General features: G+C 43.6%; 1 protein-coding gene and 1 pseudogene across 1 annotated transcript in view; both read right to left on the reverse strand.

The window, feature by feature from the left end:
* Positions 1–12,723, reverse strand: part of LOC147309198 (cadherin-6-like) — a 71,057-nt gene that overhangs the window by 13,711 nt on the left and 44,623 nt on the right. The window contains exons 8-10 of the mRNA XM_086273607.1: positions 11,967–12,103; positions 9,266–9,387; positions 2,535–2,652 (exon numbers count right to left, since the gene is read on the reverse strand). Of these exons, the coding sequence (XP_086129733.1) occupies positions 2,535–2,652; positions 9,266–9,387; positions 11,967–12,103 (377 nt within the window). The remainder of the gene's footprint in view (positions 1–2,534; positions 2,653–9,265; positions 9,388–11,966; positions 12,104–12,723) is intronic.
* On the reverse strand, positions 2,665–5,576 carry LOC147309199 (uncharacterized; annotated as a pseudogene).

The raw sequence follows: 12,723 nt of genomic DNA on the forward strand, positions 1-12,723 counted from the left end.
AAAAAGTATTTAGTCAGCCACCGATTGTGCAAGTTCCCCACCTAAAATGATGACAGAGGTCAGTAATTTGCACCAGAGGTACACTTCAACTGTGAGAGACAGAATGTGAAAGAAAAATCCATGAATCCACATGGTAGGATTTGTAAAGAATTTATTCGTAAATCAGGGTGGAAAATAAGTATTTGGTCAATAACAAAAATACAACTCAATACTTTGTAACATAACCTTTGTTGGCAATAACAGAGGTCAAACGTTTACTATAGGTCTTTACCAGGTTTGCACACACAGTAGCTGGTATTTTGGCCCATTCCTCCATGCAGATCTTCTCGAGAGCAGTGATGTTTTGGGGCTGTCGCCGAGCAACACGGACTTTCAACTCCCGCCACAGATTTTCTATGGGGTTGAGGTCTGGAGACTGGCTAGGCCACTCCAGGACTTTCAAATGCTTCTTACGGAGCCACTCCTTTGTTGCCCGGGCGGTGTGTTTTGGATCATTGTCATGTTGGAAGACCCAGCCTCGTTTCATCTTCAAAGTTCTCACTGATGGAAGGAGGTTTTGGCTCAAAATCTCACGATACATGGCCCCATTCATTCTGTCCTTAACACGGATCAGTCGTCCTGTCCCCTTGGCAGAAAAACAGCCCCATAGCATGATGTTTCCACCCCCATGCTTCACAGTAGGTATGGTGTTCTTGGGATGCAACTCAGTATTCTTCTTCCTCCAAACACGACGAGTTGAGTTTATACCAAAAAGTTCTACTTTGGTTTCATCTGACCACATGACATTCTCCCAATCCTCTGCTGTATCATCCATGTGCTCTCTGGCAAACTTCAGACGGGCCTGGACATGCACTGGCTTCAGCAGCGGAACACGTCTGGCACTGCGGGATTTGATTCCCTGCCGTTGTAGTGTGTTACTGATGGTGACCTTTGTTACTTTGGTCCCAGCTCTCTGCAGGTCATTCACCAGGTCCCCCCGTGTGGTTCTGGGATCTTTGCTCACCGTTCTCATGATCATTTTGACCCCACAGGATGAGATCTTGCGTGGAGCCCCAGATGGAGGGAGATTATCAGTGGTCTTGTATGTCTTCCATTTTCTGATGATTGCTCCCACAGTTGATTTTTTCACACCAAGCTGCTTGCCTATTGTAGATTCACTCTTCCCAGTCTGGTGCAGGTCTACAATACTTTTCCTGGTGTCCTTCGAAAGCTCTTTGGTCTTGGCCATGGCGGAGTTTGGAGTCTGACTGTTTGAGGCTGTGGACAGGTGTCTTTTATACAGATGATGAGTTCAAACAGGTGCCATTCATACAGGTAACGAGTGGGGGACAGAAAAGCTTCTTACAGAAGACGTTACAGGTCTGTGAGAGCCAGAGATTTTCCTTGTTTGAGGTGACCAAATACTTATTTTCCACCCTGATTTACGAATAAATTCTTTACAAATCCTACCATGTGAATTCATGGATTTTTTTTTCACATTCTGTCTCTCACAGTTGAAGTGTACCTCTGGTGCAAATTACTGACCTCTGTCATCATTTTAAGTGGGGGAACTTGCACAATCGGTGGCTGACTAAATACTTTTTTGCCCCACTGTAGGTCAACCTCACTGGTCCTTTCTCTTCTGTTTATTTCATTTATTCAATATGCAGCTGCGAAAAAGACTGCTGTCAAAAGTTTCATTGTACAAAACCAGACACCAGATCTGATCTGATCAGAACATTTGTGTAAAATGATAGAAAAACTTCACATTGATCTAAGCTGCACATTTTCCCACGTCTCCCTGCAGTGCTGGCCTCTCCATCACATTGATATCTATCTTTACCCTCATGGGGGTATTTAATTATTCACAATTTGTATGCGTATTGCAAAAGCTGTGAATGATAGGTGCCAAACTTTAATTGTGTTCTGCCAAAAACAATTCAAGTATGAGCTGCCTGACTGAATTATGGTTTAGAGTAAAGGGTTATAAGTCAAACCATTTAAACACTGGTTTAAAATGCAGTAAGTTATGATGAAGTCAGTATAGACCTCTGCTTCAACAGATGTACGTGCATTATCTGAGTTGGCTCCCCTGGTGGTGGCTGTGTTCATGCAATGAAGAGCAGCATCTCTTCAAATGTATATCTACGATTAACATCAATCAACCTGTGCTGCATTGATAGATGCTCACCCAGCTACCATCAATCTCAAGCCGAGGCAGATGTGGGCATGTCAAGTAAAGCTCTTTGGTGCACTCACATAATTGCAATGTGGATTCAACAGTAATCAGAACAAATATGATTTGGTCCTTGGTGTAGACTGAGCGGCTAACCCAAGGAGCCCTACACTGTATGTCTCTCAGTTTCAACTGTTATAAGAAAATGAAATGCTTCATCAGTAACAAGTTAAGGCAAAAATATCATTGTATTCGTTTAAATTGTTTTTATGCATTTTTTCCTACATTACTAAAATATTTTGGTTTAGTTTTTGTTTCATGCAATTTAAGTAAATAATACCCAAGAATCAAGTTTGAATAATTGTGTCAGATCACCTACCTCCATTGTCTCTGACGCTGAAATTTCTGTGGTGAGTCTCCTCTGGAGCCAGACTAAAGGCAAACTTGTGTCCGGATGATGGCTCATCAGCATCAACAGCACTCACTGTCTGGATCCGCTGCCAGAGACATCAACATTGATCAACACGAGCATCATGGTGGAGTCTGTAAAGCTGCCAAAGTGAGCAGCTTAGATAGATCAGGCTCATTGCTGCCTGTGCTACATCAATATCTCTGTCAGCAACAGCAGTCGATTAAACAGCACTTTGAAAAAGAACAGGAAACAGTGGTTAGCTTACCGAATCACACACAACAAATAAAACAAATACTTGATACCTCCATTTAGACTTTTGCTGCTGCTTTACACTTTAACAGCAGCACTAATGAACCTTTCCTTCTTTGGAAGTAAGCTGTTTTCTTTTTGGTATTCTAATGTCTTTACTCACCAATTTATATTCAAATGTAGCTACATACCTGCTTCCTGCTTTGAAAATGTAACAGCAGGACACAAAAGCAGAGTATTTAACTTTATGTTAGGAAAACAACAAATGTAGGATCACACCGAGTTTAAGATAAGATACCTTTATTAGTCCCACGAGTGGGAAATTTCATGTGGAGAATTTCAATGAAGAGAGGAGATTATTCTACAGCTGTAATCTGAGACCTTTCTTGGTTTTGATATGTTTTATCCAACAGTGTACACTTGCCACTGTTGACATCCATTGTAGCTGAAATCAATCTGTGAACAGCTGCTGTTCACTGTGTAGCAGCATGACACCAACGTTCCACAGCTACCTTTCAAGTCTGCAGGGTCGGAGAGTTTCATACTCCAAAGATAGATTTTGGGTGGAGAATCGGTGTAAGGCAACAGAAGCCGACACAGCTTCATGCAGTTTCGATGAATTTCAGGCTGAAACCAATTCAAAAACTATGAGTATAACATGTGCTGTGGGTTTAACATACTGAATGAACATATAACATGTTAATATACTAATAGTGAAATAGAGAGTTCTGTTACTTCTGTGTGAAAAGGAGACCTCACTGAATGGAAGGGTCTATATTGTCTTAAACTTCCAGATATACAATGTTCTAGCAGGGCAGATAGATAATTTGTTTCTATAAATGATTCTAAGCTTGTAGCTGTTACAAGCTTAGAATCATATGGTCTTATAATGTGGGATAAAAATGCTGTGCATGTAATAATAATTCTGTCAAATAACCTTTAACGTGTGGGTGAACTGCCTGCTCTTTAAACTAAGTGCTATTGTATCATTGGCTTGTATGGACCAAACAAAACAAGACCAAGATATACAAATGTATTTTTAAAAATTCCCCTCTCGCCCCTGCGGGCGGTTTATCCTTCAAGCTCGGGTCCTCTACCAGAGGCCTGGGAGCTTGAGGGTCCTGCAGTATCTTAGCTGTTCCCAGGACTGCGCTCTTCTGGACAGAGATCTCCGATGTTGTTCCCGGGATCTGCTGGAGCCACTCGCCTAGCTTGGGAGTCACCGCACCGAGTGCTCCGATTACCACGGGGACCACCGTTACCTTCACCCTCCACATCCTCTCGAGCTCTTCTCTGAGCCCTTGGTATTTCTCCAGCTTCTCGTGTTCCTTCTTCCTGATATTGCTGTCATTGGGAACCGCTACATCGATCACTACGGCCGTCTTCTTCTGTTTGTCTACCACTATGTCCGGTTAGTTAGCCACCATTTTGTCCGTCTGTATCTGGAAGTCCCACAGGATCTTAGCTCGGTCATTCTCCACCACCCTTGGGGGCATCTCCCATTTTGACCTCGGGACTTCCAGGTTATACTCGGCACAGATGTTCCTGTACACTATGCCGGCCACTTGGTTATGGCGTTCCATGTATGCCTTGCCTGCTAGCATCTTGCACCCTGCTGTTATGTGCTGGATTGTCTCTGGGGCATCTTTACACAGCCTGCACCTGGGGTCTTGCCTGGTGTGATAGACCCCAGCCTCTATGGATCTTGTGCTCAGAGCTTGTTCTTGTGCTGCCATGATTAGTGCCTCTGTGCTGTCTTTCAGTCCAGCTTTGTGCAGCCACTGGTAGGATTTCTGGATATCAGCCACCTCCTCTATCTGCCGGTGGTACATACATGCAGGGGCCTGTCCTTCCATGATGGTTTCTCCTCTTCCTCATCATTCTTTGGTTTCTGCTGCCTGAGGTATTCACTGAGCACTCGGTCAGTTGGGGCCATCTTCCCAATGTATTCTTGGATGTTCGTTGTCTCATCCTGGACTGTGGTGCTGACACTCACCAGTCCCCGGCCCCCTTCCTTCCACTTACCGTACAGCCTCAGGGTGCTGGACTTGGGGTGAAACCCTCCATGCATGGTAAGGATCTTCCTCATCTTGATGTCAGCGGCTTCTATCTCCACCTTTGGCCAGCTTATTATCCCAGCAGGGTACCTGATCATGGGCAGTGTGTAGGTGTTGGTAGCCTGGATCTTGTTCTTACCGTTCAGATGACTCCTCAGGACCTGCCTGACCCTCTGCAGGTCAGGCAGGTCCTGAGGAGTCAGCTGAGAGATGTGTGTATTTATGTGTGTATTTTTCTTTAACTAGTCTTATTTTGTTAAATGAGAAATACTAGCAGAGAGATTAAAGGCTTTAATACAGATTAATGGTTGTACTTGGTGGCTGCAGCTTTCCTAGCGACCTCTTGGTGGTTCCCGTTTGCCTGTGGGATTCCCAGGTACTTGTAGCTGTCCTCGATGTCTGCACTGTTGCCTTTGGTAGTTCGATCCCCTCAGTTCTGACTACCTTTCCTCTCTTCGTTACCATCTGACTATACTTCTCCAATCTGAATGACATTCCAATGTCCTTGCTGTAGATCAGTGAATCGATGTCTCTTTCACTTGTTAGATAAGCTGGTTAGTCTCGGTGCTGCATTCACATCATCTAGTAGATTCTCAGAGGTTACTTCACTCAGGATCATGGCCAAGCTTGAAACATGGATCCGCCGTAGCCAGTTACCAAGACCATCTTTCAGTTCCGCTGACACCAACGATCCTTCTCCCATCACACTTGGGACTGGGGCATACAGACGCCCTGGTGGGGAGTGGAACCCACGACTCCCACTCCAAAGGCGTGTAGTCTTATTGCATAAAGCTATATACACACACACGTGTGTACCCATATGTGTTGGTCCTGGGTAACTGCTGTTCATCCACAGGTGCAGTTAGTTATTGTGACTGCATGTAAGTATTTTGTTTAACTAGTCTTATTTTCTTGAATGAGAATTACTAGCTGAGAGATTAAAGGGTTTAATACAGATTAGTGGCAGTACTGCAAACATGCACAAGTGCAACAAATACAGCAAAGAGTCTGAGGGAAGCACTGGAGGTTCTGTGTGGAACAAAAATCAATGATTAACACTGATGGACAGATGAATAGGCTGAGAGATTAAAGGACGAAAGTATGGCAGAACCCCAGAGTTGTAAGAGGACCAGCAGCAGCAAAATCTGGAGGATTTTAGTTGCTCGGATGCTCTTAACTGATGAGCTCATTTGCAGACTTGTAGGAGTAAATCCTGCATCTTCTGTATGTGAGGCTGAATCTCAGGCGGCTCCTGTAGCCAGCCAAGCTGTTTGCTTGTACTCACGTACTAGCGTTAGGCAGTCTTTACCAAAGTGGGTTAAAATGACCTCCCAGCCCATTGTTCCTTAGTGGTGCTGGTTTCAGTCATTATACAAATGTCCTGTTTATAAGGTTGGAAACCTGCAGTCAGCTGAGACTGAAGACGTCACTTCAATGAGTTACAAAACATTTCTTCCACTAAAAACGTCCAGATGAACAGAATCAACTTTGTGGGAGACTTGGATCTAGATTTGTTGTGTTATACTTAATGTGTGTGTGTGTGTGTGTGTGTGTGTGTGTGTGTGTGTGTGTGTGTGTGTGTGTGTGTGTGTGTGTGTGTGTGTGTGTGTGTGTGTGTGTGTGTGTGGGCACATACAGATTTGTGACCCTGTTAACTCTTGTGTGATGTTAGATGTACAATATGGCGCATGAGCTTAAAGAAGAACCCCAGTGCTCAGTTTCTCAGCTGCAGAAATGTGCACACGCCTTACGTGCACTTTTAAGCTATCACACTTTAATCACTAATACATTTGATACACACACTGTGTGATAAATCATGTTGAGTGTAGTAGTACAGTTACATCTAGTGCTGCATAAAACATTCAATTTCATTGTTTTTGTTGAGAAAACATACTAAGTCTATACTAAATGCTAAAGTTAGTGTGGTGGTTGGGGACACCAGTGCTTCCAAACAAGTTATTACTTATAATTATCCATGTTTACTGATCAAACCCAGTTAAATGTTGCTGTCATAATAAAAGCTGACTTCATGCAATCACAGTGCTCTTCTGTTTTATGCTAAAAGGGGATTATGTGCTCAGTCTAGCCTTTCTGGAACTTTTCATGTCCTGCAATTTACTCATAAAAGCCCATCACTACACATAAGTACAGTGCCACCTGCTCTGGGCAGACTAGCACAACCTCTGAGAGGTTTGGGAGGCCGGTCCACACTGAGCTAGTGTCATACAACATGCCTGTTATGAGGATCATGTCTGTGTGTTGCACTCATGGTTATGTGTTTATCAGCAGCCTACAGGACCGACTCCAGAATTTGCCATTTTTCATAAACAGCTGATAAATCTGGACAGTGTAAACACTCATCACATTTCTGTTACCATCCAAGGGCACGCTAAGGATCCGCTGCCTCACTTTAACTGGCAGCATGAACTGGGCCTAAATAATTATTTTCTATCACTTGCAGCTGAGACATCTGATATCGCTGAACATTGCTGACCGACACATCATTCTGATTATGAGGCAGACTGTAAACAAGCCCACCGTCTGATCTCAGTCGTACTGAGAGGTCAACATGAAAATGACTGTCTGTGAAATGTTCATCATTTAAACAGAAAACATGTGAAACATGTGAAAGGAAGTGTGTCTGTGATTTTTCCACCCAGTCAGTTATTAAAACCTGTCACGATCTGAATGTGTATTTTTCTGCCACTTGCTTTCAGAGTAGAAACTTTAGTGACTTAAATTTTATTCCACAACCAGCATTTATTTTTTGTGCTCACATTCAAGGACCTTTGAAGAAGCTTACTCGATATCTACAAGCACACAGTGTGCATGCAGTGATTGTTACGAGGACTGACAAATGAAAACTGCTTAAATGTTACGCCCCAATCAATCCCTTCAACACAAGCCGAATATCAGCCCTACAATAGGACATAACTATGGAGCCAGAGCCTATTTTAGTGCTTGTACCTGATTGTTGTGTTTATTTCAAATCTAATACATGTTTCCTTTCAGTGCAGCCCTGCTGGGTCACCTGAGGTAACAACTAGCAGCTTTTCTACATCTCCTCTGCCGTCAGGTTAATCAGAGAATGTCTCTGAAAATGACCTGCGTTTAAAGCAGGTTGTAATGAAATAGCTGACTTGTTGTCATTGTCTGCTCTTCTCTTGTGCGTTTGCTTCCTGGTCTGTTGTTAACAATGAAAACAGTGTGAAATAGTCAGATGGCTGAGTGAAAAGACACCAGCAGAGGTTAAATCAAAAGACCCATCCTCTGTGTGCACACAGGGGCATCTTTGCTGCTGTGATCATCACACTGACAACAATCACTCAAGCTCCACTACTAGCAGCTAACATGAGCCAAGACAGCGCCCCATCTCGGTCTTTGTTCAAATACAACCACAGACTGTGTACAAAAGACTGAGGCAAAGATGAGTCCCAAAGATGAAGAAGTGACTGACGCTTCTGTTCTGGAGAGCAGGGGGAAAACCACCCTTCGATTTATGGCTTTAGTGAAGACTTCCTGATGAAACCAGTCACTCAGTCACCGTCAGGGACCCTGTGCCTACCCGCTCGGCTCAGTATGGCTACATGTGTTTGTTTTGCTTTTGTTCCTGCTCTCTCCCTCCCTCTCTTTCCCTCCTCCCTCTGCCTGGGCAGAGCTCACCCGTGGGCTCCTGCCCTTGGCCCACGCACCTGGTCGCAATCACACACCTGTGGCTCATCACCCGACAGTGTTCCAGTCCCTTTATAAGATGGCAGCTCTGTGTTTCTCATCGCTGGACCGTTGCCGACTCTCGTCAGTGTAAACCCAGCTCAGTTTACTCCTGTGTTTTCCCAGAGATCTTCCCTTCGTGTTTCTGTGAACAGATTCCCTGGACCGACCCCTGTGTTACCTGAGCGATTGAGTGTGTGAGGTTTGGAGTGAGCTATCGTGTTTTCTGTGGAGTATGAGGAGGAGCGTGAGCCGTGGAGCATGGACGGAGTGTGTGTGGACTTCCAGCGTCTTTCCCCCCGTTCATGTGTGGATCCCCGGAGCCCGTCATTCCCCCACTTTGTAAATAGATCACCTGGTGTTGCTGTGAATAAAGATTCTTGTGTTCTCAATTCAGAGCCTGTGCATGAGTCCGTTCAGTCCCGTTGTGACAGTCACTAGTCTCAGGTTTGTAGCCGTTCTTTGTTTCACAGTCAGATTACAACACACTAACCAATGGGTGCCATCATTATAGCAACATCTGTTTTATATAAAAATTAGGCAGAGCTGTAAGGTGTCATTTTGGATGCTCAGTCACTAGTCTTTATACAGCTCTGGGACCGCTCTGCTCTAATCAGGCTTTGAAGTCAGTAAGATGCCACCAGAGCACACAGTGAGCTAACACATGAAGTATGTGAGTACCTGGCCAGCCTTGGTTTTCTCACAGACAAAGGTTTCGTACACAGTGGCAAACATGGGAGCATTGTCATTGATGTCCAGCACACGGATGTAGACACTGACGCTGCTGCTCTGACGGGGATTATCTGGAGGCACAGAAAGCACAAAAACATCTGTCACTTTGGGGTTTTGCAACTTTTCCAGTACCTTCACAACCGTCTGTATGTAACAGCTTCACCAAGCTTATATTCAAAGTAAACTTTATTGTCATCTCTGCTGTATCCAGTGCAGCATATAGAGAGAAGGTGAAAATTTGATCAAAACTAAAGAAAAACATGAAGAGGATTTTAAAACTCCTCCCATGATCAGAAGTAATGAGACTCTGTAAGACATCATCTATAACAGACACTGAATGGGGCAGGTGGGCGATATTTCTATACTTGTGTCTTCAGAGAGAATACACTTAAAACAATCTCACAGTTGGGACTGCAGTCACTAAGAACACCACTGGTATGTTTTCAGTTTTATTTTTTTTGTCATATGCAAGTTAGCACAGGGTCAACATTGCAATGAAATGTGTTTGACGAGCAGCAGTCACTCTGCAGCATGATACAGTAGGAGAAAATATAATAAAATATAATAAAATAAAATAATAGAACCACCTCCACCTGGTGGTTCTATTATTTTATTAGCTGAGGTGGTTCGGGCATCTGACAAGGATGCCCCCTGGGCGCCTCCTGGGTGAGGTGTTCCAGGCATGTCCCACCGGGAGGAGGCCCCGGGGCAGACCCAGGACACGCTGGAGAGATTATATCTCTCCAGCGTGTCCTGGGAACGCCTTGGTGTTCCCCCGGATAAGCTGGAGGAGGTGGCTGGGGAGAGGGAGGTCTGGGCCTCTTTGCTTAGGCTGCTGCCCCCGCAACCCGGCCCCGGACAAAGCGGATGAAAATGGATGGATGGATGGATGGAAAATAATAGAAAAATAGTAAGGAGCAAAATATTAGAGACGTGGTAAAAGAGAAAAGATGACTAAATATATATGTATCTATAAATATAAATATATGTACACTAGTGATTAAATAAGAAAATCTTGAAAAGAAATATGACGGGAGGGCAGATGGGACATTGCACAGGAATGAGCAGCAGAAAATCACAGTATTGCACTTTTTAAATATAAATATCAATGACAATAAAGTGGAGTGACCAGTGCAGATTAAACAGAGTACTTGTGAAGCTGCAGGTAGCTTCTGAGTGCTGTGTGTTTAAGTGTTGTGCTTGAGGTGTCGTACGGTGGGAAAAACAAAACTGTTTTTCTTGTTCAAAGTCTTGTAGTCCGAGCAGACAGGCTCCTGTAACGTCTGCCAGATGGTAACAAGGAGAACAGCTGATGTGCTGGGTGTCTGTGGTCCTTGATGATGCTGTGTGCTTTACGGAGGCTATGTTATAATGTCTTATAATATGTAGCTTGCCATCGCCAGTGTGTGAATGTGTGTGTTAATGGGTGAATGACTGAATGTAGTGTGAAGCGCTTTGGGGTCCTTAGGGACTAGAAAAGCGCTATACAAATGCAGGCCATTTTATAATAGTACCCGCAAGGTCCCCCTGTTCAAGATGTCACATATACAGGCATGGGAGCTGGTAAATGGACTGGTTCGGGCAAGGGCAACACATTTCTTTGAGTTCTAAAAAGGAGAAAGCTTTGGATACGAAAAGAGATTTTTAAAAATGGCCAGATTTGTGATCAGTGTTTTAAAAAATATTTAGGGGGAACCAATGAAAAAGCTACATTTTGACATTGAAGCCATCTTGAATAACAGAACAACCTTTAAATACTCACACCCTCACATCACTTCAATAAAGATAATCATGTGGCAACTGCTGATTAGACTAAATGATGTTGTCAATGTTTTTTCATAAAATGCAATCTGTCCAATTTGCAGATAGATTTAAGAAAACAGAGCTTGTATTAAACTTGCCATTGAACATCTAAATGATTCAGAGAAGGTTTAGGAATAAGTGTTGTGTTGCTCTTCTACTAATGCCACAGGATAGAGGGACCAACGGACGGTCCCATGTACCATAAATCTGCAATGAGAACCTCCTTCCCTCAGCCACAATGCTGAAGACAGGTCATGGATGGGTCTTCCAGCATGACAACGGCTCAAAATATAGAACCAAGACAAATGAGTGGCTAACATTAAGGTTATGGGGGGGCCTGGCCAGTCTCCAAACCTCAATCTTATGGAAAATGCTAAGCAGCGGCCAAGCAACATAAAGTATTAAGAGAGTGTCTGTAAAGTGGAGTGAGCCAAACCCCCTCCTGACATGTGTGCAGGCCAACTACATAAAATATCTTACCGCTGGGCTTTTCAGCAGCGCTTTCTCCACCAGGTACTAAGTCATACTTTGTTTGGGCATCGAATATTTATTTCACCCAATGACACGCAATTCATCTTTCAGTGTTTTGTAATGTGTAATATGTTTGTTCTAGATATTATCTCTCTCCATTAAAATGAGAGCAACATGTTCATTTATTTGTAAATGTGCAAACTTTGTGGTTTAACTTCCAATCAGCCCATTCAGTGTGCTATACTCCGGGGTCTGATTCTTGTTGTTGAACCCCTCCATGGCAGACTCTGCTCTACTGCCTCTCCTCTAACAGTTTTACTCTTTATCAATATATCACATGAGCAGTGCAGACAGTCCCAGACCCTGCTGGACTTACTCAGCTCTGTGGCAACAACTGAAATATTATGCCATGCAGTCGTCTCTCTGTCCAGGCTTTTGAGCAGGAACACAGATCCATTCATCGGATAGACGTTGAAGAGGTGGCCCCTGTCAGTGCGGCGGTCGATGGAGTAACTAACAAGTGAGACAGAGAGAAGGTGAGAAAACGTTAAGTTGAGTCAGGTGGTGGGATGACCTATAGCCTCGTCCTCTCTGTGCCGCCCTGTCAAGAAGCCAGCGCAGCAGGGAGCATAATGGATCAATCTCTGACGGAGGGAACCAGGTAAAAAGTGTCACACTGTGGAGATGTGCTAAAATTCAAAATCTTAAAGCAACTAAAGGTATTTTGCTCCCACAGCAGTGTTAATATGCTGCTGTACCAGTAGCCCGAGCGTGCCGTTTATACGCTGTATTACTTACAAATGTTTCTCCGGCAGTCTCTGAACTTCTGACGATGAATAACAAATACTGGTTGCCATAGAAACAGGAACTCAAGGAAATTCAAATTTCAAATTCAAATTCAAATTCAAATTTTATTTGTCACGTACACAGTCATACACAGTACGATATGTAGTGAAATGCTTGGACAACTGCTCGTGACCTAAAGAAAACAAAAAAGGAAAAGGCTATGAATAAGATAGGAAATAAATATGAAAAATTAAAAAGGGTAAATTTAACTAGGAAGGAATAAAATATAAATTAAGGTTAAAAATGAAATAACTGTACAACACAAATTAGAATGAAGGGTAAATTTA

This window comes from Aulonocara sp. 'chitande type north' Nkhata Bay, linkage group LG18, assembly GCF_057382095.1.
Source record: "Aulonocara sp. 'chitande type north' Nkhata Bay isolate Kocher_YH1m ecotype deep benthic linkage group LG18, A_spYH_male_GT1.1, whole genome shotgun sequence".
NCBI classification, from domain to species: Eukaryota; Metazoa; Chordata; class Actinopteri; order Cichliformes; family Cichlidae; genus Aulonocara; species Aulonocara sp. 'chitande type north' Nkhata Bay.